General features: G+C 50.2%; 1 protein-coding gene across 7 annotated transcripts in view; it reads left to right on the top strand.

The window, feature by feature from the left end:
- Nucleotides 1–27,549, top strand: part of SSBP3 (single stranded DNA binding protein 3) — a 163,812-nt gene that overhangs the window by 10,896 nt on the left and 125,367 nt on the right. Inside the window, exon 1 of one of the 7 annotated variants that reach the window (XM_077891865.1) lies at nucleotides 17,935–18,022. The exons of the other annotated variants lie outside the window; for them this stretch is intronic. Within the exon in view, the coding sequence (XP_077747991.1) occupies nucleotides 17,950–18,022 (73 nt within the window). The 5' untranslated portion in view covers nucleotides 17,935–17,949. Of the gene's footprint in view, nucleotides 1–17,934; nucleotides 18,023–27,549 lie in introns of those variants that run through there. 7 annotated transcript variants of the gene reach the window in all.

Below are 27,549 nucleotides of genomic sequence, written 5' to 3'. Positions count from 1 at the left end.
GTCATGGGGTCTTTCCCTCCATACCAGCTGTCTTGTCTCATCCCCACAGCCCTGCAAGGGGCAGAGCGGGTAGTCCTGCCACAAGCTGGCCCTGATAAATGCTCCCCTGAGACGTCTGTACCCCTTATCTGTGTGGGGCAGAGGAGTCCTGTCCCAGTCCTGCACAGTGAAGTGGTAAGACCCAGGGGGGCTTGCAACTTGACACCAGCAGAAATCTGGATTCAAGTTTTGGCTCCACACCTTTTGTTACTGGGGGAGCCTGCACTTTTCAAGATCTTTCTCTCCACTGTGAAAAAAGCACAAGTGTCGTCCATGCTTATCCTGCCCTGGAGTGGTCTAGAGAAAGGCAAGGAGGGAGGTTAGTTGTGCTCTGATGTGCTGTGATGTACAGGGATGGACAGGGTTGGAGGCTGCTCTGTTGGCGTCTTGTCATCCTTTTTGGTGTGTAGCCTGCCTCACATTTCACTTGACTCTTTAGGCTTGGCGTCCTGAAAAAGGAGCCTTAGGAAGTGAGCTTGGGAAGGGATGTGTCACTGTCGCAGGTCTGTGGGAAGCTGGTGCCCATGCATTGACTGCTTTCTCTTTGGGTTTCCTGGCCGAGCCTCAGGGAGACATTGGTCAGTTGGCTCCCAGACCAGGAGCAGGAGACACCGATGACTTTTGCGGGGTTGATCTGGTTCACTGACTGAGCGCCTGTTCTGCTCATTGTCTCGTCAAAGAGGCAGATGCAGCCCAGGATGTGATAAGTGCGTAGAAAGCTTCGTGGGAGATGGTCTGGGTCTTCCGAGAGACCGAGATGCAGTCAGGACAGATGGTGGGAGGAGGTAAACAGTCCCACCCTCTCTGGCAGCCGAGAAATGTATTTAACATAAATGTACATAACAAGATTGGAGCTGATGGAACTGGAGGTCACCTCGTCATCTTACAAATAGGTAAACTGAGTTCCGGAGAGGAAAGGTGCCCCACCTGAGGTCACCAGTAGGACTCAAACCTGCAAACCTAATCCAGATCTGGGACTTTTTCCTTTGCCTTGTGCTGCCTTGCTTCACTTCAGCCTGTGCAAATTCAGGCACGTTAATGAGCCTCTGTTTCTCCGTTTCCCTCAGGTGGAAAATGGGGTTGATGAAGTATATCCTCCGTATAAGGTTGTCATGAGGGTTAAATGAACTTATGCACCTGTACACACCCCATGACCTGTAATAGGGCTTGGTGCAGCCAGTACACACCATGTACACGTGTGCTATCCTTTTTGTGACCTCACCACGGGGCCTGTATGGATCCTGGCCTTCTCACAACTAAAAGGGAGGCAGCTGGAGAATGGTCTAAGTGTGACGGGTGTATGCCTTGGGCAGGAACTGTCACTGGCTGCCTCACCTGTTGATTGGTGCTCCGGATCCCTGGATTTGAATCTGCCTTCTTCAAGTACCCTTGAGCAATTGGAGGGCGAGGGTCACACACACACAGCCTCCAGACGAGCCTCCGTGTCTCATCTCATCCAGGGCTCTCCTGGGTGGTACCTGGACTGGGTTGTTCATTCAGTGTCCATTTCCTCTTCTTTTGGCCACTTCTCTTGATACAGGAATCTGGAACTTCCCTGCTGCCCCTTCTGACCCTTTCTCTGGTCCCTGCTTGATACCACACCACCTGAGGTGGAGTTTTTGCTTCCACCCTGGAACGTGTTTGTCACCACTGGCCCTGCCAGGACCACCCCCATGGGAATACCCTTCTTTTCTTCTTTTCTTTCCACCTCCGGGAACTCTGTGTCTGTATTCACTTGCTACTTGCAGCCCAGAAGAAGAATGATTTGGGTCAAGGCTGTATCTCTTCCCTTTCCAACTCGTAGATTAAAAGCTCTTGAAGAGCAGGCGCTCTTATCTCTACTACCCCGTGTGCCACCCCCCACTCCCGGGGCCTGTTGCAGAGTCTTCAATAAATCCCCACATTGGTGAGTTAGACTCGGGCATTGAAAAGCGACAAAGGTCTGATCCTTGCCCAGGGATCAAGTATGTTAAATACACGTTTTAACGGAGATGGACAAGTGGTACATGGTAACGCATTGTTTTGCAAACTGTGAGTTGTGACCCATTAGTGCCTTGGGAAATCAGCTTAGTGGGTCACGACTGGCAATTACAAAAAATGAAACAACTGTATCACATGGAGTAAGCATAAGTATCTTTCTGTGTTCCGTGATCTCTGTGTGCCGGTAAATAAACGTGTGTCCTGGGTTTGCGAAGTAAAATTTGCCTTCTTGTGGGTCTCAGACAAAACTTTGAAAGCCACAAGCCCAGAGGAGGCTGAAGTGGAATCTTGGGATCCCCCAGTGGAGTGACTTTGGCCAAATGGGGTCATGACCCTCCTGTAAGGAGGGAAGGATTCCCACCTCCGAGGGTTCTTGAGAGAATTGTTTCTCCACTATGCTTCTTGCTTCCAGGGTGGTGCTTGGTGGTTTCCTTGGTGGCCACCTTTGGTGTTTGTTGCCATATTCTTCATGCAGAGAACACGTAGAAGGTGCTCAGCGGGTGCTTGCCAAATGCTGCATAAGCAGTGGCTCCCGCTTGAGGTCGGCAGCTCGTCCCTGCTGGCTGGCCACTGGGCAGCTTCTCCTGCCCGGCCCTCCTGTGTGTCTGCGGGTCCAGGTGGCCCCTGTGGGGGGTGTTGTCTGAACATCTTCAGGGCTCAGTCTCTGGCTATGGCAGGAATGTTGAGAATAGGTCTCAGGGCATCACAGCTGACCCAGGCTGGCCCAGCCTCTCAGATTCTCCGTCCCCTCCCGGTGACCGCTGTTTGCACAGCTCCCAAGGCAGGCTTTGTGTCTCCTGCTCTTTGTGTGTTTGGGTGAAGCGCCTGACATTTCACTTCTGTTTCATAGTCCTCTGACCTTAAGAAGCACAGCTGCTCCCTGGGGCCCCCGTCAGAGGTTTTCCTCTGATCGTCCTCTCTGGTCACAAAAGGCCGCTGGAGAGAGCAGGCTGTGGGGATGCTAGCTGCAGCTTGGTGAGCTCTTGGGGTAGGCAGGTGGGGCCTTGCACGCAGGACCCGACCTGGAGAGCCGCGGATGGTGGGCGGGTAGTCCCGGGTGGTTGCTGCGGGCCGCCTCTGTGCACTTGGTGGTGGGAGCTCAGGCAGTGTCACGGCTGGCCCGCGGGATTTGGACCCGGGTGACCAGAGTTCCGAGTTCTCATTCTTTCAGATGGCCTGGGGTAAGTTATTTGGCCTCTTGGAGCCTTAGTTGGTTCCTCCGTGATAGGAAACGCCATGAAGTAAGGCCTGGACTTTTTTTTTTTCTTGCCTCTCAAACATTTTAGAAGCTGGATGAGAGCGTGTGGAAATGGTTTATAAATTGGGGTTCCCCCATTGGGAAGGCTTTCTGAGATGCGAACAGGCCATCAGATCGTAGAACATGTATTAAGAAGCAGCCTCTCAGTTTGCAGATGGGGAAACTGAGGCCTGAGTGGGATGGTAGCTCAGCAGGTCTGTGGCCAGATGGACACCTGATGCCCGTGGCAGCCGTTGAGTTGGGAAAGCCTTTACTGGGGAGGCAGGCGCCTCTGGGCCACCTGCTAGGAACTTTGCAGCTCTCTTTGGGTGATGCTGTGGGCTTCGTGGGGCTTCGGCCATCTGCTGAGGGGCAGACGGCCCAGTGGGCAGGCCTGGTGTGGGGCGTGTGCGTGCTGCTCTTCTTTCTCGCTGTCTTTTAGAAGGCTTCCAGTAGCAAGTGTTATCCTCTCTCTGGAGGCCCTTCCTCTTGGCAGCGCCGGCCGCCCGCTGCCCGCCAGCTCCCGCCCCGGGAGCCCGCTTGTGTTACACGGGCCGCCCCGGCCCACGGCTCTGGTGGCAGGTGTCGCTGCGGATCTCCGGGCTGGTGAGCTGCTGCAGAAGGGATTTTACAGCATGACAGGGAATTTCAGCCACCACGTTATCTCTGAATTGGCCAATTGATGGTTTCAGCAGAGCATTTCAGCATCGGGGAAGCCAATACAATTTGAGTTAGTTGTGATGGCTGCCACTTTAAATACCGCAGTGAATTTCTGTCAGCGAGCTAATGCGTGGAATAGGGAATTGCAGAAAACTTGATCACTAGAGTGCATCAGTCGATTCTGACCCCAAGCTATAGAAAATGAACTTAAATCTAGTTGACTGTCGCCACATACTTTCTTTGGCATTATTTTGCTAGCAGCATCTTTGTCAAAGGGAACCTGAAGAGAAGAGATGAGGCAAAAATCACTGCGAGGGACTCTGGCCGCCGCTACTTGAGAGGGCCAACGATCTTCCATGGAAGGTTGAGCCATTAGGAGTTGGGGTGGTAGTTTCTTGCTGAGAGATAAGTAACTCAACTTACAGGGTTGTGGCTTAGTAATAACAGATCCCTGGTTTAACGAAGGAAACTCGAGTTTACTGAGCACTTGCTATGTGCTGAGAAAGTGTTCTTATTTAATTCTTGCCCCCTTGGGGCAATGTAGGGGACGTGATCTTCTTCCCCTTTCATGAAGGAAAGAACAGTTGAGAACAGTGAGCAAGTTTAAGTGCTAACTGTATGCCACGCGCTGTTCTGAGTCCTTTAGGCTTTATCTCTTGTTCTCCTCCAAACAGTCCAGTGTTAAGTTCTGTTTCCATTTCCTATTTTGCAGAAAAGGAAACGGAGGTAATAGAGAGATCTAGTCATGTTGGAAGTGGACTTAAAAAAAAAAAAAAAAAGTGCAGGGTACCTGGGTGGTTCAGTCGCTTAAGTGTCTGCTTCGGCTCAGTCATGTTCCCCCATGTCCTGGGATCAAGTTCCACCTGGGTCTTCTTGCTCTGTGGGGAGCTGCTTCTCTCTCTGCCACTCCCCTTCCAATTTGTGCATACATGCGTGTTTTCTCTCTTTTTTTTTCTCTCTCTCAAATACGTAAAATCTTTAGAAAAAGTGCTTTTCACTATCACACCATGCTGCCTCCCCAGGAATTAGTACCAGATTTGGCATCTTTGCTGCCTAATTAACTGATGCCCCACTGCCCAGGCCAGGGTAGTTTTGATACTGGTACTGGGAGGAGTAGGTGGGAATGTGTCCCGAGGGAGATGGGCAAAAACTGAAGCCCTGCCTGTGGGTCTGATGGTTCCTTACTGGGCTGGTTTTCAGTGACCTCGGCCAGGAGGAAGACTTGTTGCTTTAGGCCTGCATGCCCTAATGGGAGAGTTTCCCCATCTCTTCACTTACAAGGTCACTTTTTATTAATCCTCTGTCACCTCCTGTAGACTCCATGCCTGAAGATATTTCATTGGCAAATAGATTGCATGCATCGAGTCACTTTTAATGAAGAAATGGAAGAAGAACTATGGAGTTGCTGATTAGAGCTGCTTTCAGCTCAGGGGATCTAGTGTGAGCAGGCCAGGTTGGTCGAATTCTGGTCAACAGAACACATTGGGAATTTTGGTTCCATTTCAGTGGAGGTAGACTTGATTTTTTTTTTTTTTTTTTAAGATTTTTATTTATTTATTTACCCATGAGAGACACAGAGAGAGGCAGAGACATAGGCAGAGGGAGAAGCAGGCTCCATGCAGGGAGCCCGATGTGGGACTCAATCCCCCGACCCTGGGGTCACACCCTGAGCCAAAGGCAGATGCTCAACCACTGAGCCACCCAGGCATCCCGAGGTAGGCTTGATTTTTGTTGAGCCTAAAAAAATACCAACCAGGCTTCAGGCTCCAGGAGGGTTTTCAAGGGACCTGGTTAGAGTCCTTTGGCTGGGAACCTGTGGCTTCCATCTGTGCTTTGTCCACCTAACAATGAGGGAGGCTCTTTGTAGGCTTGTTTTGGAATGGCCAGGATTAGGCTTTGTAGAGTGAAGACCCTTGTGTTTCCCCCTGGAGTCAGGAGGGGCACAAGGCAGAGTTCTTTCTGGGTCATCCCTCCAAGTTCAGGCTGCTCAAAGCTTTCCTATAGGGAAAACCCACTTTGGAGGATGGGTGGCCCAAGGCTGGTAAGACTCTGTGTGGAAGGTTCCCATCTCCAGAAGATGCTCCTGAGACCTCCAGCCCCCTCCCCTGCAAATAAGTATAAGTTCCCTACTGCTCTCAGCTGGCTTACAGTGGAAGAGATGGATCCCTGGGGCAGAAGTCCTCTTTCACAAACAAACTTCCCCACTTACTGGCTGTGTAACCTTCGACCGAGCATTGTCTTCTCTTTGGGCTTCAGTTTCCTGATTTGTAGCATGGGGGCAGTGAATTCTGAAACAGTGGTGACTGGCATCTGATGCATATTTACCTTGGGCCGGGTGCTGTGCTTGGGTATGATGTTTAGTCCTGGTAAATATTTTTATCCCTTTCTTTCGAAGCTTAACTGGTGATGAGGTCATTAAATAGGAAAGTCCGGTTTTGAACCCAGAGCCTCTGTCCTAGCCTTCAAACCATCCTGTTACTCTAAGAAACTTTAAGATGACTTTAGGAGTTGGTGGAGACCTTGGGGTAAAAATGCACTTTGAAAGAATTGGATTGTTTCAGAAGAAACCTATAAACATTTCTTTAAAAAAAAAAAAAAAGAAAAGATGTCAGTGACAGTTTGCTTCCTAGTGAGATGAATGCAGATAAACCTATTTTGACTGTTAACTTACTTTGTTGCTTAAAAGCCAGTGACATGTAGCGTTGAATTTATTTTTCTTCACAACGTTTAAGTGTTTGCCACTTCTTGAGTGACGTGTGTGAATTTGGGAATTGCCTGTACTTTGGGAATGTAGGCCGCCGCTCGCATTTCAGGCTTTCGCCTTAGGAGGGACTTGGCGGAAGGTGTGTGCGGGGCTGTAGCTGAGAAGTGGCTCGAGAGCTGTGTGTGTACCTGTGTCTCAAGATGTTGCCAGAGCCAGAGCCTGCTCTGAAGTTGGGGTCACGGTGGAGAACTGATTGCAGGAGTCTTTGTGACTGGAAGCCTAAATATTTATTCTGTTCTGTCCCTAATGAAAACAAATTGTCAACAGTTGTTCAGTAACTGACTAAATTAAAATCTGTAATTAGTCAATTAGATTAAAGAGTTGGCACAACCTGATTGTATCATGCTGGTTAGGTTATTAAGAGAAAGGGTGTGATTTTTAATTACTGAATGCTAATTTTGACAGTTTCAAATAGAAACAGACGTGTTTTTTCCCCCCTTTCCCTAATTCTGAATGGTTTGGAAAGTAAAGACACTCAATGTGTAAATTATGTTTTGTTTTGTTTTGTTTTGTTTTTTGAAGGAAAATAATCCGTGAACACCCTGCCATAGAGTAGGGGGATTTTAGTTAAGAGGCCACATTGGATTTCATTGGACGGGTTAGCTGGAAATCCTTCCTTTCTTCAAGGATGGATGGCCTGGCGTTTGGCAGCTTTGTTTTTGCTTTAAATGAGAAGTTGGATCTCAGCTTCAAGTAGTCGAGTCATTGAGTTAGAGTTCTTTTTAGGATCCTCCCTCGTTTCTCACTTCATGGGGCTTTTCTGACCAACATCCCAGAAGTGATGGCAGCAGGAGACAGTCTAATGAGTAAAGGGCTGTGTATGGGATGTGTGTGGGACTCAGAGACCTCAGCACACGTGAATAACTGCATCTGACTTTTTGTAAAGGATTTTCTCATAGACTAGGCAGCCATGTGAGAGTGACCTAAGTTCTTACTGCTCTGCTTTATGGATGAAGCAAGGTGAGGGTGTAGGAAGGAGGTACCCAGGTGTAGGGTAGCGGGAAGGGGCAGACAGGTGGGTGGCAGAGGGGCTGTGTGCAGGCAGGCATGCCGGAGTTATGGAGTTATGTGGGCCAGATAGGAGAGGGGCTACCTGCTTGGCAGGAAGATGGGGTCAGAAGGTAGGGCCCACTGATGAATTTAGGGGTATAGAAAGCCAGCGGAGAGTATAGGATGAATGGAGTAGGCTGATTTTAAAATGGAGAAAGTCCTTCTATTTTTTTCTGGGGGATGCTATCTCATTGCCTCCCCTGCAAACACTGGAATACAGGTTGTAAGCAGTCTTGGAACTGGGGGTGAGATCTGAGCTATTTCTAGACTCCAGCATAGCCTGGATCCTCTCAACTGCTAGAAGAGCCTTCCTGTCTCCCTGCCCTCCTCCTCAGCTCCTGGGAGCTCACATGTGGTCAGCCCTGGGGGCTGTAAGGCGCTCTGCACATAGGTCATGTTATCTGGAGCGCCTCAAGCCATTGAAGAGGTTCAGAGGCCTTGCCTCTCATTGCCCCGGTCCTGTGGTTAGTGACTGTGGGTTGAGGGTCTAACCCCATTTCCCCAGCCAAGGGGCTGCTGTTTCCTCATGACCTATTGGGCGTTGTCCCTGTTTTGGAAAGACTACCCCAAACCCTGTACCTCAAGGAACCACCCCGAGTGGTGCTGTTAATGTTGAAGCACAGGCTCTATTTACTGCTTTCTGAGTTTTCCATGATCCATTTTGGAAATACCAATTGAAATGGCCTTTGGTTTTCAAAGTTTACTATTAAAGCAGCTGGTGATCCAGAATGAGTCTTTTTAAATTTCTAAAATATTTTTTGTACGTACGTATGTATTTTTTTTTAAAGATTTTATTTATTCATGAGAGACGAGAGAGAGAGGCAGAGACATAGGCAGAGGGAGAAGCAGGCTCCCTGCAGGGAGCCCGATGTGGGACTCAATCCCAGGACCCCAGGATCACGCCCTGAGTCAAAGGCAGATGCTCAACCGCTGAGCCACTCAGACGTCCCTATATGTATGTATTTTTAAAAGATTTTATTTATTTGAGAGAGAATGAGCATGAGCAGTGGGGGAGGGGGAGAGAGAGAAGCAGAGTGAGAAGCAGAGTCCCCACTGAGCAGGGAACCTGACTCAGAGCTCGATCCTAGTACCCCAGGGTCATGACCTGAGCTCAATCCCAGTACCCCAGGATCATGACCTGAGCCGAAGGCAGACACTTAACCAGCTGAGCCACCCGGGTGCCTTCAGAATGAGTCTCTTTTTAAAGGAAGCAATTTTTCAGTTTGGATTTTGAGAAATATATGGGATGCCGGCGAACCAGAGTGTAGAGAACAAGGTGAAGCAGCCTAGGTTCTAATCCCCAGTAGGGCTTTTACTTATAGTATAACCTGTGCCAGTTGCTTAACTGAGCCTCCGTGTCCTCCTCTGTAAAATGGGTTGCACTCAACCTGCAGTACTGTTTTGGGGTGAGGATGCCAAGCACCTTAGAAGATGCCCAATAGTATTTCCGGAATAAAAGAACGAGAGGCTAAAAAGGTAGCCAGTGCTCTTGGGAAAGTATCCCTGCTTAGGGAGCTGCACCAGGTATGTTTAGACACACAAGTAAATGAGAGGAGCCAAATAAAATGTAGGACATACTTACAAGTGGTGGATTGGTGTGTGTTCTGAATTTGGAATCATTCTTTCAGACTCAGGATCCACAGCTAAAGTTAAAGAGGTGGTGTGTGTGTGTGTGTGTGTGTGTGTGTGTGTGTGTGTGTAGTGGCAACTAGAAGAAAGGAAGTGACATTGCTAGGAGAGAGTTTATTTTAAAAGCTTCCCCACTGATAGATTTGTAGTCCTGGGTAAATAGGGAAGCTTGTAAAACTTGATTCATTTTCTTCCTGCAGTCTGTTTTTGCTGGGGAGTGGGGGTGAGGACAGAGCTTCCAAGAGAACCAAGTGCTTTTTGGTTAGAAGTGTTTGTGTGTCCTCAGCACATCGTGTACGAGGCAGAGCAGTGTTCTCACCTCTGCCTCCTACCCCCAAACCATCTTTCCCTTCCCAGGACTGAGTGCCTGTTGCTGGGCTTTGGTCTGGTCTCATCTAGGGATGAGCGAGGACTTCCTGCACTCAGGATGACTTCCTACTTCCTTCCTGGCCTATGCTGCCCAGAGCAGATTGGTTTGCTCTTTTCTTTTGGTTAGAAAACATGTTCTCCCTTGTCCCTGTCCAGGCCTGTTCTGCAGACATGAACAGGCAGCCTGGATGACCACTGGCCAGCTAGGAAGCTAGGGTGTGTCTTTAACTGTAGGCGCGTGTGAGCTGTTCAGGGATTAGAAGCCTCTGCTTTTGGGAAACCACTGCAAAAATGGAAGGGTGGTCAGCAGTGAGGGGTCAGAAGGTGGTTGACCTTGTATGGTGGGGGGAAAAATTGAGGGAATTTTGGAATGTTGACTGTGTATTTTTATGGTGAGGGTGGAAAATACAGGGTTCACTTAGGACAATGTAAGTTTCTTAGACTTGGTTACCAAACATTCCCAGACTGTAGTTAAGGAAGGGAAGGGCCAGGCTCCCTCCTCAGGGCCTTTGCACAGGCTATTCTTCCTTGCTTGAAGTGCTTACCACTGTTCTCTCTCCCCCTGGGGATCTCTATTCATATTTCATGTCTCAATTCAGAGATCCTTGAATTCTCAGAAATCTCTCATAATCATCTGAGCCATCAGGCATGGCCCATAAACTTAGGGCTTTGGACACCTGATGGATATTCCAGTTTGTATTTGTGGACTGAAAGTCATCAGGAAGTACCAGGAGGCTGCCCACCTAGCTGGGCTCCGTCGGTGCATTCAGTGGCTCCCTGCAGCCTTAATGCCCTCAGCATATGTCCAGGTTTCACTGCCCTGGCCCTGCTGTTCGCCTGGCTTTTCTGAACTAGGTCTTTGACATATTGATGGAACTTCCAACATGAAATGTCGTCAGAGAAACGCTTAGTGTTCACTCAGCCCAACCTTTTGCTAACTGCTGAAATCTCTGAGGCTGAAAGTCCTGTGACTCTTCTTCTGCCTGGTTTTTGCATTTTTTTATAGAGGATGGGGAAGAGGGTGGGCAGGGACCTGGCTAAGAGCCCTGAACACTGTCCCTCAGCTGGTGCCTTAGTGTGGTGTTAACGTGGGATCACGGGAAGCAGCCAGGTTCTTATTCTTGTAACTGTTGCGCTTATCTGGTAGGAATATTTCATGATTGGACCCCCTGTCACTCAGCCTTGGTGGTGATTTTATCAGGCCATGCAAATCTACTACGGTTGGCCTTTGCATTATCTGAGAAGAAGAAGGTTTGCTTTGCCAGGAGGATAAACAAGATTTGGGGACGGGAGGGGGTGGTGGTGGTGCTCAGGCTTTGGGCTGGGAGGGAGTTTGTGCCGCGGTGGCTCCTAATTGCTAATGGCTCTTCACCTGTTCTTCACCATGGGCCGGTGACAACCCAGCGGAGGGGCAGCTTTAGTTCTAAAGCAGCTATACAGGCTTTTCCCAAGGCTTGAAATCACTTCCTTCAAACACCACTTTATCCAAAATCTACTGAGAGGTTAGAGCAGATCCCTGGTTTTCTTGGATATTCACCCAGTCAGTTTAGCTTTCATTCATCAAATAGTTGATGCCTCTGAGGTGTGGCTGCAGACAGGACAGCAGCAGATCATTTACCCTCACAGAACTCATAGACGTTCTTCCCCTTTCTCTGGGGTTTATGTGTTTTAAGATCCTAACTGCGCATCTTTGAACAGTAGATAATACCTTGTGCAGGTTCAGATGGACTTGTCCTCCGGGGGGGGAGGGGGGCACCAAAGAACCCTCTAGGTCTCCCTTGAAAGAGGTCAAGTGTGCCTTAGCCTGCCCCATCCCTGGGGCCGCCACAGCCTGGGGCTCTGGATTTTGGCCTGACTGCTTGGACTTACCTGTTCACTTACTTCTCTGTAAAGTGCTGGTAAATGATACCTCCCCCGTCCCGGTGTTGGTGTGTGTGCGGCTCCGCACAGCTGGGCCATTCGGGGCCCTTGTCAGGGTATGGCTAAAAGTTTGGAGAAAGTGACGATTGTACCTTGGAGACAGAAGAGGTGGAACAAAAATGTCCTTGCATGGCTGTTATTCCAGTAAAATTTCTTGAAAAACTGGTTATTGGAAACACAAATCTGCAAGAACATAAACTATGAAAGAATGAAAAATATGCTGGTTTTAAGGATGTTTTTAGGGGGTCTTTGTTCTCTCAGACCTGAGTTAAGTTTTCCAGGCTTTACCAAAAGCACAAATGTCCCCCCCCCCCCCCCCCCCCCCCCCCCGGTTGGGGATTGGACATTGCAGCCAGGCCCCAGGCCACCACTGAGGCACAGGTGCCTGCCACAGTGCCACCCTTTTCTGGTGAGTCAGTGAGTTTGTTCCGGAATATCTCACCCTGGGGAGGGCCAGGGCCACTCTGGGCTGCTGTGTCTCAGGAAGCCTGTGCCTGTCCTGTCCAGAGCTTCTTTGACATTTGGGGTACCCAAGCTACTTTCCCCCTCACTTTTTAATGAAAATGATTCCGAGGAGCATGTGTCACCTCGGCATTCTTTTCATGAGGACAGAAGCTCTCACTGAGAGCTGAGAGGTGGGTTTTGATCAGAGCTGATCGTGGCCCAATCGTTGGTCTTATTATTTGGTGGGTCAGTTGCTGGGGCCCCATCCAGGGTATAATTGGGACTCAAGCGTTGGGCCTGAGGGTGAGGAGGATCTGTGAGAATAGAAGTCATAGGGGAGGTGTGACTTAGCCTGTCTAGGCCACAGAAAGGGTCACTCAACCACTGGGACTGCGGCATCTGCTGCTCTGGAGGACAGTCCATCCCTGACTTGATACGGGAGCTGTGGCTGCTACCAGCTTGGCCGCCCAGCCCAGCCAGGACCGAGGAGCCTGGAGCAGCCCTCCCAACCTCTCTCTGGTTCATTTGGCCCAGTTCCATTTTTCCTTTCTCTGAGTATAGGCTCTTTACGGCTCCTCAAGCCCCCATTGTCTCCACTACCGGACTGGGAGTGCCCTTTCCCAGGCCCCTATGAAAGAGTGAGCCCCCCGGGACTGGCACATAGTCGGTGCTCATTAAAAGTCTTGAGTTTCAAAACAGTAGGAGTGGAGGGCTTGATGCATGATGATGGAAGCTCTTGCTGGGAGGATGGGGACTTTTCTACCTGTGCTGTGCCTGGTGTGTTGGCGGTGCTCAGCTATCTGGATATCCCAAGGAGTGGTGTCCCGAGGAATGGGACTCTGGCCTGGCAGGGGCATGGGTGGCAGCAGGGAGGGAAGGAGCCAACTGTGTTATGTATAGAAGGGCTGTGGTCCATGGAAGAGGGCACTGGTGGCTCCTGCCTTTCTCCTGCTGCCCCTGCTGGCGGTGACAGTCAGCCTTCTGGCCTCACCCTTAAACTGCCCCTTTGTTGTCTTGGGCCTCTGCGTGGATGCCAGTTTTGCTTTTGTTAATGTAAAATATGATGGCCTCAGTCTCTCCTCTACTAAACTCAAAATCAGATCAAAACGAAACAGATCAGGAGCTGCGGTAAAGACAGCTCCGAGGTTTCCCTGACCGTGGGACAGAGGCTCTGCACGTGAGCCAGACATTCCAGGCCTTTCTGGTCTGACCTCGCCCACGTTTCAGATTTTGCCATCTTGATTGCAGACCCCATCCCGGTGCTGGACACATTCTTTTTCAATATAGATTAATTATCACAATCTCCTGGTGAGGTAGGTGGTGGTCTTAAGGGGAAAAAAACCCAAAGGGCCAAGCAGGTAGGGTTTGAGAGCATCTGAGGGTACAGAGGGTGGCCGGCTTGTGTGTTGCTGGTGACAGCCCCCCGCAGACTAGAAAACCTGGCGCCTCGCTCCTGCCTCCTCATTCCTGTATAGAAAGTATCATGTCTGTCACCGGCTGACACTTTGAGGGTTTTTCTTTTCTCCAAATAAATAATTCTTTGTCTCTCTTCAGGGTGGCGGCTGGGGCTGGAGAGAGGCAGTTGATCAAAAGCAGCCTCCCTGACTTTGAACAAGTGGGCTGAGGAAGGGGGCCTGGACAGGCCGGGGGCAGAGGACGACCATGACCAGGGGAGCCACCAGTGTGCAGCTGAGGCCGGAGGGGTGTCCGTGTCACCTGAAGCCGCCTCCCATTGCTAGCCTGGGATGTTTGAGTGAAATATCAGGCTAGAGGGAGAGTTCCTTCCTCAGAGGAGAAAGCAGGCTCCCTTTCCTGTCCTTTTGTCTCTTGTCCCCTTTGTCCCAGCCCTCCAGCTCTGCGGCCTCCCCTCCCCCAGCGGTTCCTTCCTTTGTGCCCCCGCCACTCACTCACCAGTGAAACTTCAGTGGAGCCTCCAGTGGCCGCCCAGGCCCCCGCCTTGCCTGTTCCCAATGAAACAAAAGTAGTTGGTGGGTCCCTGCCTGGACCTTCTGACAAGGACTAGAAGGAACCAGACAGGGGGGCCACAGCACCCCCAAGGTGGTGGTTAGTTTGGAAGTTTGGTGCAGCTGTTGGTAGCCCTTCCAGAAGGAACAGTGTTATTGTTGTTGGGGGGTGGGGTGCTCCTGCCCTAGTTAGAGGGATCTGCGGCTGTAGCTGTGGCAGGGGCACAGCTTTCACCCCCTTCCCTGCTGAAAGACCCTGGGGTCCCCATCAGAGTTCCTTGATCTCCTGCCGTGAGCGGTTTGGGGGCCCTTTTGGTCACCAGTTCTGTGTGTGACACCTAGAAACAAGGCTGGGCAAACTCTAGAAGAGCTAGATCCATGCTTCTGGGCAACAGAGCACCCACCTTTGTTACAAGATAGGGTTCGTTATCTTTTTTTTTTTTTTTTTTAAGATTTTATTTATTCATGAGAGACAGAGAGAGAGAGAGGCAGAGACACAGGCAGAGGGAGAATTAGGCTCCATGCAGGGAGCCTGATGTGGGACTCAATCCCGGGTCCCCAGGATCACGCTCTGGGCTGAAGGCAGTGCTAAACCACTGAGCCACCCGGGCTGCCCAGGGTTCGTTATCTTTAAACGAGCTAGCGATGACTAGGGGCTTAAGCAGAAATTGGGGGGAGGAAAAATTGAATGTTGGGGAAAAGTCTAGCTATTACCTTAATTTGTTGGAGGACGAGCGTGGAGTTTTTCCTGGTGACGTGGGAACTCCAATGCCTGGTTTGTTTGTTTGTTTGTTTGTTTGTTTTAACTTTATTTATTTATTCACGACAGACCTGGGGGGGGGGTGGGTGGGGGCACAGAGACACAGGCTCCATGCAGGGAGCCTGATGTGGGACTCAATCCCAGGTCTCCAGGATCATACCCCGGGCTAAAGGCGGTGCTACACCGCTGGGTCACCAGGGCTACCCCAGTGCCTGGTTTTCTAACCTGGTGGGAGGTGTGTGCTTCCTGAGGCTGCGTGGAGGGGCACCTTATGTAGGACTTCAGAGGGCTGGGCAGCCTGGGTGGCTCAGCCATGTAGTGCCGCCTTCACCCCAGGATGTGATCCTGGAGACCTGGGAACAGAGTCGGGTTCCCTGCATGGAGCCTGCTTCTCCCTCTGCCTGTGTCTCTGCCTCTTTCTTTCTCTCTCTCTCTCTGTGTCTTCCAAAATGAATAAATCTTTAAAAAAAAAAAAAAAAAAAGGACTTGAGAGCTGAGGCCTGCAGCAGGTGGAAGTGGGAGTGGATGCAGAGCAGAACTGTGGCAGGTTGGTGTGGCTTCATTGTTGCCACAAGTATTTTTTGCTCCTTAAAGTATTAAAGTTATTAATTTATACTTTTAAAATCATCGCTTTATAGGAGAGGGCATGTAAGTTTAGAAGTGTTATATTCTGCTCTCAACTTACATCAAAAAATTGACTCTAGGTCTCCACATGCATTTTTGGCATGAGTGTCTTAAATGCTGTCACCAAAGCCACTTTTTGTCTTCTAACCCACTTTTCTAGCACGTTTCACCAATACTCCCGTCTGAGTTGTTTTGGTAGATGATATTTTTCAAATTTACATATGATTCTGCCCTTCAGATTTTTATCCAAAGTCACAGGGATCCGTTAGAACGTGAAAACTGTTGGATTTGTGAAATGTATCTCATTGGTATTTGTTGCTGGGAATGCTCTAGTAGACTTGAGACCCCCATTTTGATGCTAGAGAGTGGGGGGAGGCACTGTCCTTTCTGAGTGCCCTGTGTGGCCCTGATATTTCTCCAGCCTCATTTTCTTTCTCTGTAAAGAACAGATGACAAAAGCGCCTAAGGCTCCCTTCTCTAGATTAAGTATTTGAAGGAGGCAGGATAGTGCCCTGTAGACAGTGTGCTCTCAGCAAATGCACTGTGGGAGGCTGGAGAGCTCTGGTTCTGGTTTGCAGAGTGGCTTTGAGGGCTTACAAGGTGGAACCCAGAGACTGTCCTTACAGGGGAAGCCGGGACCACGGTGGGTTTTGGTTTTGGGTTTTGGGTTTTGGAGTGGGGGAACCATTCCCAAGGGAAAGGGGTGTCACTTTCACCTGATGAGAGCACAGTAATGGGAGCAGAGCGAGAGGAGGCCCTAAGGCCTGTCGCCAGAGTACCCTTTACTCTTTGCCCTCTTGAAAAATAGTCCCTGTGGCCTGCCCTCTGGCATTCCTTGAGTGGAATGTTTTAAATTCCCTTGGTTTGGAACTTTTTTACCCAGGAAGTAAGAGAAGACTTGACCAGTCTGTAGATAGGACTCAGAAAAACATTTACGCTGTCTTTCAACTGTCTTTATTTCAAAGCTGGCAAAGCTTAACTCAAGATACAACAGGCACCAGGTTCCCTGTGTGCCCGAAGATGTCTGTCGTCACGGTCATGGTCATTGTTGGCCATCTCGACATTGTGGGGGATGGATGACACTCACAGCCCTGGTCCTTGGTGGGAATGGACAGTGGCCATGGTGTGTATTGTGTGTGGGTGTGTATTGTGTGTTGTGTGTCCAGCTTTATGGGGCAGATTTGCATCACCATTTGTAAATAAGGCCTGCTTTGAATATCCACCTCTGATGCACCTGTGGTGCCTGCTCTGGGATTCCCAATTTAGATGGCTGATGGTAATTTGAAACTGAAACAATCAGAAGTATGTATCTTGCGGAAAAAAGAAGGGGGGTGGTGGTGGCTGAGAACAACCCCGCCCCACTGGAAGTTGTCACCTAGCTTGGACTTTCCATGTGCTTGGTGGGTGCCCAACATAGACCACCAGGCCAGGTGAGGGCCCTGCCTCAAAGCTGATTTTTACCCTCAGATACTCTGTTTCATTGAGAGAATTAGCAAAATAAGATGGAAGTGGGTGGTGTATTCACATTACTTTGTGAAGCTCTAAGCGATGGATTGCATCTTCCAGTTGTGAACTGTTCCCCTGGACTAGCTGTTTCTGGCCCCCAAATGAGAAATGAGTATGGCAGTGGTAAAATTAGGGTAAAACTAATTTCTAAAGACCAAAGACCTTAAGGGATGGGGTGGGGGGCAGGGGCAGCTTTCTTTTCCGAATGGGCAAGGCCTAAGGGCCTTGTGCTTCTGTTTGTGTGTGTGTGTGTGTGAGAGAGAGAGAGAGAGAGAGAGAGACAGACAGAGACAGAGACACAGACAGACAGACACGCAGAGGGAGGGAGGGAAGGGGCAGAGGAGCAAAGGAGACACCCGAGAAGGACCTAGAAATCCAGAGGGAGTGGGAAGGGGCCTAGGAGCAGTTGGCAGCTCTGGCTTGGGGGAGGGGTTCCTATTTGCATAACTGATTGTTGCTCTGGGGGATTGTGTGGGGGAAGGGAGGCCAGCACAAAGGCTCTTTCCTCCCCTCCCCTCCCCTCTCCTCCTCTCCCCTCCTCTTCCCTCCCCCCACCTCTCCTTTCTCCTTCCCCTGTGTGTCCCCCCCCCCTTTCCTCCCCTTTCCTCCCCTTCGGTGCCAGGCCCTTGAGCCTGGTCAGTACCACCTGTGCCCGTCGGATGGCTCAGGGTTGGCTGGTGCCATATTGCCCAGTGGACAAGGTTTTGCCGCCCAGGCTCCTCAAGTTATAGGCAGGGCCACCGCAGCTGTCTGTGTCCAGATAAAGTCCAAAGGAAGGCCTCTGGCTGTGCCTCTCTCTTTAAAAGCTGGTGCTTCATAAAAGATGATTCCTGTATGAACCCTGAAGTGCTGCCTTGACCATCTTCTCTGCCTGAAGACGAGACTTCTGGTGAGGGTGGGGAGGGGGGAGACTGTGGCCTGTGTCTGTGTCTTGTCTCATGAGATGGTTTACCAGGGCCGATTTCCCGTCCACACCCTGACACTTGGGGAGTGACTGCTGTCAATGAAAGGGGACTGGCTGCTGAGGTGGCCCCTTGCAGCATCAGCCAAGTCTCAGCATGGGAGTCCTGAGGAAGGTGAGCTAGAGATGACTAGATGCTCCGACCTGAACACAAGAGTGTGTCACTCACTGGTACACATCCTGAACAGTAGTATCTGCTGGGGCCACCACCCTCCTTTGCTAATAAACCTGTAACTGAATGGAGGACCTCAAACAGGAATTAATAGTACCTAGTGGCTTGTTATCCACCTCTGGGTTTTTCTGTTTACCTTATCAAGTGCCCTTTGGGGTGGCCACCTCCCTGCCCTCGGTTTCCTCATTAGTAAAATGGTGATGACATTCTTTGGTCAGGCTATCCTGAGACTCCAGTGATATTCGCTGTGGTGATTTTTGCCGTAATGCTAATAAACTCATTGACCTGAGGGGCCTGCCAACATCTGGGGACAGAAGCAGGCCCTGGACTCATCTGTGGACAAGTGGAGAACCTCACAGGAGAAAACTAGTGGGCAGTGCGGGCAGCTGACCTGAGGGGTGGGCTGTGTTATTGGCCTCCAGCCTGCTGGGTGGTGTCTCTTCTCCTCTCTGCCACCTTGTTGACTTTTCCATAGGACAGAGTTACCTGTTGCGAGACTCCTACCCCAGGAGGTAGGGTGCCTGCCATGCTGCCATTTACGTCTTCCCTGGGGAGCAGCCCTTCGCCCCTCCCCTAGACCAGAGTTCCATCTTTGTGCATAAGCTTAGACTAGTATCCTTTCAACAAAGTGAGGATGGAAAGCATTTCAAAGCAAAATCATGCCCTAGTGGCTGCCAGTTAGGGCACCCACCCCGGGTTAAGGGTGGGTGTCGTAGACATGAGCTATAGCTCCCCATCAGTTCTCTGGGGCCAGGGCTGGGTGTTCAGTATTCCTGGCAGGGCGCTGGGCCCAGTGGGTACTAGTTTGCTTCGAGGAGGGAGGCAGAGGCCTGGAGAAAGCTTGTGCCCCATGAACAGCTTCACTGACTGCTTCATTCCTTTGACCTCACAATACGACGTTTCATCTATGAGGTGGGGAGAGTGTAAGCCTCCACCAAGGATAGTTGAGTGTGATTTGTAGACCAGTTTCTCTCTGGAAAATGTTCGGTATTTGGTATTGATGATCCTGGAAAGGCTTGGCCAGGTCATGAACTTGAGCTGGGAGGGGCTGGGCTTTGGTTCCTGAAGGATGGGGTGGCTGCCCTTTTGTGGCTAGTTGAGGGGATTAGTATCAAAGGGCGTAGGGGCTGAGACCGCCTTCCCTGGGTGTTTGCTCAGAGGAGCCCATGCCTGCCTTGTGGGTAGCCCTGGGAGCTAGGACTCCAGCCTGTCGGTTACGTGGCTGCTCTGGCCACCCCCAGACAGCTATGTCTTTTTCTTGTGAACAACTTGGGTGTCAGCTCTAAACGTCGAGAATAGCTTGTCTTACCTGTCCGAGCAGGTTTCTGGTCTAGTAAGGATGATGGGATGAAAATACTGGTAGCTCTATCTCCAGTAGTCCCAGATCACACACAGCCAGGAATAGGCTCAGCCCATGGCGCTCAACTCTGAGGCCTCAGTGTGCAGCAGCCCCTTACAGGGTGTGTGTGTGTGCATGGGGTGGGGGTGGGAGGGTGGAGGGGCGGGTCTGCTGAGCTAGGGTGCCAGAAGGTATTCCTGTTTTTTAAAAACACTTGCTTGGCCCATCTAAATCCAACCAGGGCCCCATACTCCCTGCCCCCACAAGGCCCAGTTGCCTGGATTCCCATAACTCTTCTCAGCTCTACAACTAGAATCAGGGAGGGTGGTGCCTGCTTTTTATAGAAGAGGAAACTGAGGCCCAGGCAGGGAAGAGGCCGCCTTGATTGATGGAAAGAGGCCCCAGAGGCTCTTGAAAATTTCCCTCCAGCCCTCAGCAGCGGGCTGCTAGGTCTCACCTTGCTCCCAAGGCCGTTGCCATTAGCAACCAACTTCCCCTGTTGGTTCTGGGGGCCCTCGAGGGGAAGAGGGAAGAAGGTGGAAGCCAGGCTGTCAGTCAGTCAGGTGGCATTTGAGTGTCTGTGTCAGTGGGTTAGTGCAGGTGACACTGGGAGGAGGGCCTGGGCACATCAGAGCCATCCAGTGCAGAGGCCCGTTGGTTTGCTATTAATTGTTCCTAGTAACGGGGAAATTACATGTGGGGACACCTCACTTTGTGCAAAAAGATACCGTATCACTGTTAAACCATACACACCCAAAAATAGAAAAGGAGGAAAAGCAAAGACCAAGTAGAGGACGACTAAGCAGGAAGGTCTACTGGAGTCAGGTAGATTTGCTCTTGTCTTGGTCCAGCTGTTCTCTAGCTGTGTGTCCTTAGCTTAATTATCTGGCCCCTCTGAGCCTCAGTTTATCCATCCATAAAGTGGGTCACGGTATAGGTGTCTGTGAGCAGTGCAGATGTGCGATGGATGCTCAGCACCTTCCCTGGCACTCCTGGCTCCTCAGTAAAAGATGGCTGGCATAAGAACCGGAAACCTGGGAAGGGTGGCTTGCCAGTCACTTGGTTTCATTTATTGAATGTCATCTAGGTCCTGCCAAAAGCATGGTGTCCCAGGGGTACAGAACTGGGTGAGGATCAAGTTGATTGTCCTGAAGGGCAGGCAGATTGATTTGACAATCGACTGAATAGGTCAGAGTCAGTGCTGGGAGGGGGACCCAGGCCAAATCTGAGGGGAGCCCCGAGAGGGGTGTCTGGCTGCTTGAGGGCTTGGGAGGGCTTTCTGGAGGAGATGTTGCAGCGGGGCTTCAAAGAAGACAGAGACAAGTAAGTAGAGGAGAAGCATGTCTCAGGCAAGTGCAGATCTTTTTCTTAGGGGAGGACCTTGGACAGTGAACAGTGACAGTGGCTGACATGTGGGCTCTTAGTCTGTGCCAGGCGCTGGTCTTGCCTATGTGAAGTGACTTAATTCCCATAACCAACCTTCTGAGGCATGCACTGTCCCATTTTACAGTTGGAAACCTGGCCCTAGAGAAGTTAAGGGACCTTTCCAGGCTCACACAGCATGGAAGAGCCAGCATTCAAAACCCCAGAGCCGGGATCCAGAGACGCCCCCCTCCTCCCCCCCTGGCTTTGAGTCACTGTCTTGCCTGACAGGATCCAGATCTAGTCACTGAGAGATAGATGCTCATTAGCTAACTAATGGTATGACCCACTATTTGGGCGAGTTGAGGAATCTTCCCGGCCTCACTTTCTTTATCTGTAAAACGAGAATAACCCATGTCCATGAAGCAAAGTAAGGTTCTTGGATGGAGTTTGCTCTGCGGGGCATGCTCAGAGAGTGCTTTGTGGGTTGGGAGCCGTCATCCCCAGCAACTCAAGGAGGGGTGGTTGCAAGGTAGAAAATACTCACCCGAAAGGCAGGCTCCCCTCCCCCACCCTTCTTGTTGGAGAAGCCAGGAGCCTATGAGACTTGGGCAGGATTAGATAAAATGTGGGCACAGTGCCCAGCACAGCACTGGCACGCGCACAGCCCCGGTAAACAGTAGTCATTTTCATTATTGTGTCTTATCTCTCGATATTAGTAATTATTATTGATGGTCCTCTCATCAGTCCTGTGGGGTGATGTTAGCCTCACTTTATAGGAAAGGAAACAGCTTGGAGGGTGGATAATGCATCCAGTCACAGTAATTGACAAGATGCACGGAGATTCTGAGTTGGGTGTGTCTCGCTCGCGTCCCTGCCCTCCCCTGTAACATCACGGAAAGGCTCCAGCAGGCCCTCCTGTGTGTCGTAAGGCAAGGCTTAGCATTTCACCAAGGCTTTCTCAGAGAGCCTTCCAGACATGCCGGTTGTGTAAGGTGAAGCCTGTTCATGGACATGTGGACTCCTAGTCTGTGCCAGGCTCTGGTCTTGCCTGTGTGCAGTGACTTCACTGCCATAACCAACCCTGCGAGGCAGGTATTATCCCATTTTTGTGGTTGAAACTTGGGCCACCGAGAAGCTAAAAGATGTTTCCAGGCTCCCACAGCATGGAAGACCCAGCACTCAAACCCCTGAGAACCAGACTCCAGAGACACCCCCCACCCCCCCCACCCCCCGCCCCACTTGGATGCTTGAGCTCATGATAGTGACTCTACTCCACCAGCAACGCAGTTACCCTGGGCACAGGTGTATGAGCCTGCCCTAAACCAGATCTTGGCCTAAACCAGATATGGACCTCCAACACCCGAGTCTTACAAGGACGTGCAGCTCCTATACAGAAAGTCCAGTTCAGTGACCCAGTACAGTTACAAAAATAATGCAGTGGAAGAAGTGGCCATAGCTTTGGGGTTGCCTGGCGGCTTTCCGGCATGGCCCTTTGCCAGACCGCAAGACCCCCTTTAGGTGGTCTTCTGGCAATGGTGTCATTGCTTTTCTCCCATCTCACCACTGCTGGGAAGAGGTGGTAGCCCTGTTGATTTGCAAACTGGGCTCTGTGGTCTCCAGGGCCTGTGTGCCCACAGCTTAGTGCCAAGCAATAATGGGAAGAATCCATGCAGACACAGGGACCCCAGTGTCCCTTTGTCCTGTGTGACGGGAGCAGAGAACCATTTTCAAGTTCAGAATTGAGCCTCGCCTCATCAGGGCTGTCACCCTCACAGCCACCACGCTCGTGCTAATTCTTTGTTGATTTAGAAGCCTCTTCAGGATCGTGTAGTGCCTCGGGGCCACTCTTGTGGAGAGGAACTATAATCCCTCAAATATCATAATCCCCTGCACTGGATACTTTAGAGCACGGTCTCTTGTACATGAGCTTGTCGGCACCCTCCAGCAGTCCTGGGGGAGTAATGGACAAGGCTTCTTATCCTGTTTTGTTGATGAAAAGGCAGGTAGGTGGCTTTTGTGACTTTCCCAAGTCACATGTCCAGTATATGATGAAGCTTAAAGTAAAATCCAATCTGAAGGGCTAGTCATGGTATAGAGGACAGATGGCACATGCTTGGCACACACACCAACACTCCTCCCTTGTTCATGTCAGACATTGCAAGTTGATCACGGTGACTCTTTTCCTTGTGCCCCAGGTTCACGATTATTTTCGATAGCACATTCAGCCAGCTATTGTTAGTTGAATAACATCGGCATGCAAGAGGAGTTCCTTGTCATCGGTGTCACACACCAGCTGGAAATTGGCCAGTGACGTCGTGTGCATTTCCTGGTTGTTTGGATTTCTAGATAAGTGAAAGTCAGATGTGTACTGTAACTGGATTCCAGTTGGAAGTCCTGTACCTTTCTGCCAGAGCCAACTGCCAGCCTCCAGAAGGCCCTGGAGAGGCTCCATAAGATGTGAGGTGGCTGACCGAAGAAGGGCTGCTTGAATTGAAGTGCCAGATGGGGATCCAGAAGGGGATGGAAGGTGGGACACACTAATTGCCAAAATGTGATCGAACCCTTTTGGTTGGAGGAAGCATAGAGGAGGCAGCACAGATGCCTTTCTCTTTCAGACACCTTGAGTTCCATTCCACACAAAGATCCTCATGGGTTGGGGTGGGGGTGGGGAATCCTGAGCGGTGGAGGGGTGATAACCTCAAGGGGTATGTGTGCCCAGGAGGCCATTTAGGGTGCCATCCTTGGGGATCCTATCTTGGCCAGAATGCCTGGGACATGTTCTTGGACTAGTTGGTGAGTCTGAATATCCAGGCCTGTGCTGGGCATCCTTCTATACCAGGTTTGAGGTGGAGGTTGAGTTTGAAGTTCTCATTCAAGTTGAACCTTGAATTCTGCATTTGACCTTGGATAGCCAGACCATGAGCACTTCTTCACCTCAGCCTTTCCTCCATGCTGAGCCACAGAAACCATCCGCCACGGTCACCTAACTAGTGGCTCTCTTGTTTTGATCGCATAACTCTTCAAACATCGGCCGATTTCTTGCTGCCAGCCTCCACATGGATATTCTTGACCTTGGTTTCCAAGGTGCCTTTTCATCCGTCCACTTAGTTGCACAGACCCTCTCATCTCCCCCAGCACTGTCACCCCGCTCCCCACCTTCCTGCCCAGAGGCAGACTCCCTGGTTCATCCCCAACCCTAAACCCGTGGAGTGTCTTTTGGAGCAAGTTCAGCTCAAACCCTCACCTTCTCCAGGAAGACTGGCCCAGCCTCTCCATTTGAGATGACTCTTTCCCACATGAAATACAAATTTAAAGAAAGTCAACTGTAACAGTTAGAAGGGACCTTATAGGGCTTCAGTGGTTTTTCAACTTTTTTTTTTCTTTGTAGCAGGAGAGCCCTTTCTTTACATGAAGTCTTATGTGGAAGACCAAATAATAAAATAGAAAATGGAACTGTCCACTAGTGTAAGGGAAGCGAGGTGCTGAGGATCCTGCCCACTGAACTCTTCCCACCTTTATGCCTCCCCTCCTGGCCATTGTGGCCCTCTGATTTAATGCAGCTCCGGTGGAGAGGGTGCACCCGGGAAAAAGAGATGATGTAGCTGAAGATGCTCTAGTAGGTGAGAGGCACAGGGTCCCCATGCTTCCTGGCCACATCCGGGATACTTTCTAGTCCATCAGCATTCCCTAGCATTTCAGTGACATATTCAGACAGCTTTCAGTGAAGGGTCTGCAGCCAGATGCTCATGAGAAATGCAGGCGTAAGCAGTTTCCAAAATGTAGGGTGTCTCGAGTTCTTAGTGCATTGGGATGCATTGCAGATCCCAGAAGTGGGGTAGAGAAAGGGAGTGGGGTGTGGGTAGATAGTATAAAATACAGTGATTCTCAAACTTGTTTGACTACAGGACCTTATTTGGTTGAGGAATCCTAAAATGGTTTCAGAAATACTAAAAAGGGTGGGGGGGGGACGCCTGGGTGGCTCTGTTGGTTAAGCATCCACCTCTTGATTTCAGCTCAGGTTATGATCTCAGGGTCGTGAGATAGAGCCCTGCGTCAGGCTCCCTGCTGGGTGTAGGGCCTGCTTAAGATTCTTCTCCCTCCTCCTCTGTTCCTCTTCCCCCTTTTAAAAAAAAAAAAAGAAAGAGGGAATGCTGCGTGGCCCAGTGGTTGAGCATCTGCCTTGGGCTCAGGGCATGATCCCGGGGTCCCAGGATTGAGTCCCACATCGGGCTCCCCATGGGGAGCCTATTTTGTTTCTCCCTCTGCCAATGTCTCTGCCTCTCTCTCTGTGTCTCTCATGAATAAATACATAAAATCTTAAAAAAAAAAAATACTGCAGGTGGGGAAGTGACTGGGTTGTGAGTTGGTGATCATCCCCCCCCCCCCCCCCCCCACACGACTACTGTTGGTCTAGTTGGCAGTCCAAAGACAAGTCTCTTTTCCCAGGCTGTGGCATAGCATCTCCATCCTTCATAGCTGTCTGTTCTTCACGAAGCTTCTGATTTGATGTCAGGTGAAGGGCTCTCATAAGCCTCCTCCCTTCTATGTCATTAGATACTTTCTGCCTTTTTCAGTGATCACCCAAGTATTCTGCTTCCCTGAGTGCAACATAATTTACCAGTCCCTTGCTATGGGATATTAAGATTGTTTCCAATTTTCTCATTCTGTAAACAACACAGAGGTGAACATCCTCATGGCTCAAGGTGTGCGCACATAGGATAGCATTCTTAGATGTGGAACAGTTGGGTCATATGGTATCCACAGCACACCTTATAACCACTAGTGCGTCAGAACTGCCACCACATTGCTTCACAGACGTCTGAGTTTCATTTGCCAGCATTGTTCCTGGCAAAGGTGCTAACCAGCAGTGTCAGGAGATGCCAGCTGCACTGGTAGCCTTGACCTCGGTAACCCACACCCGGGAAGTCAGTGCAGGGCCTCCCGTTGTTGGCTGTGCGGCCTTATCTGGCCAGTCTGGCGCTGGAGGGCTGGGACCCGGCCCTTGTTCTTTCTCCTCTTGCCCTGCTGAAGCTTGGCTCCAGTGGTGGGGACTGCATACGTATTAATTGATTTAGATTTAGAGGTTTTTCCCCATGTAAGAGCTCTGTAGTAGAGACCCATTTATCTGAATGTTTTTATGTCCCTGAAACCTTGTGCAAGAGGCACAGATTGGACTACGGAGACAATGGGACATCAGGGGCCTCATTTGCCAGAAGGTTTCTGTCACTGGTTTTATAGCCAGAATCTTGCCTGGCTCCTAAAGGGTGGCCGACCTTCTCAGAAGGGGAGGCTCGGGGCTGGGGGTTTATGGGCAGGAATGGTGGTTGATAGCATTCTTTTTTTTTTGCCCGAGTAGATCATGTTGGAGAAGGACCAACTTGTGGATGTGGACTAGAAGAAACCCTTCAAAGCTAGGCGGGGCAGTGGCCATACTCTGGCCTCCTGTGTGCAGACCGCTACATTAGAGCTACTTGCCACTTAACGCGAGCCTCGTGAAAACTCAGGGTGAGGTCAGGTTCCCTTCCTGCTCAAGAGATTCAAGGCTCTGAGAATTTTGGTACCTTGAGCAGTATATAAGGAGAGAGAGATAATATTGAGACTGGCAGCCCGGTTTGTCTGACTCTAAAGCTGGACTGTACCAAGCCTTTTGTCCAGGAATCTCAACATTTTGTTAGAGTGAAATCTGAGTGGTTATAGGTCCTGCTGGAGATGAGTGTAACACGATTCCTTTTTTTTTTTGTTTTTTTTTTTGTAACACGATTCTTAATTTTTAATTATGTGATTAGTACCTAAGTACTTCTTGGGTTAAATATTGCTAAAACACAGAGGTGTATAAAATAAAACTTGAGGAGAATCTCCTTGCCCCCTAACCCTACCCCCACTGCACTTTTTCTTTGCATTTACATGTGTGAATATCTGCTCTGGTTCAGCCCTGAAAGCCAGTCCAGTTCTGGCCCAAGGCCCTATTGCATGGGTACTCTGTGTCTTTAATTTCAGCAAACCAGAATTAAACAGCAGCGTGCTAACTAACTCTGTAACTCTAAGTCACCCATCCAAGGGAGAGTAAGTGTCAGATCCGCCATCTAGTATCCTTGGGGTAATAGTCTAGAGCATCATGGGGTTTTTGAGAGAATTATGAGAGAACAATGTAATGGCCCAGTATTGGTACCAGATGAAGGTACTACAAATGAAGGTACCAGAAAGTTACCTGGGTTGTGCTGCCAGTATTGCAGGATATGGGAATGGATGTAGTTAGTACCCTGCCCAACTCAGAGTCACGTGGACAACAATGATTATAAATAGCTGCGAATACAAAATAAGCTATAAGTCATCTATAAATGCCACCAGAGGTGTTAGCAGCAGATGGAGCTACAGGCTCCAGTGCGGAGCAGTTAAACCATGGAAGGATTTCAGGAAGGCTTTCTGGAGGAAGTGCCTTCTAAGAAGGAGGAGTTGGGGGCCTTACTAATACTTATTTAGGCTTGACTTTGTGTCAGTATTCATATCATTGCACGTAAACAGACTCATTTAGCCCACACGAGGAGGAAGTCTGAGGCCAGAACTGTATCGTAGCAGTGAGGAGTCAGGCGGAGAAAGGTGAAGCAGCCTGCCCTAGGTCACAGAGCTGGTAAATGTCTGAGCTTAGATTGGAGCACAGGTATTTGGTGTTCTTCACGGCAGTGGTGCACAGCCTGCTGGATTTCAAGGACAGCCCGGCTGGAGGAGTGTAGCAACTAATGTGAGCAAGGCTGGGGTGGGGCGAGGC

This window comes from Canis aureus, chromosome 3 (genome assembly GCF_053574225.1).
Source record: "Canis aureus isolate CA01 chromosome 3, VMU_Caureus_v.1.0, whole genome shotgun sequence".
Classification (NCBI taxonomy): domain Eukaryota; kingdom Metazoa; phylum Chordata; class Mammalia; order Carnivora; family Canidae; genus Canis; species Canis aureus.
Note: the sequence above shows the minus strand (reverse complement) of the source record. Positions and strands in the feature narration are given on the sequence as shown.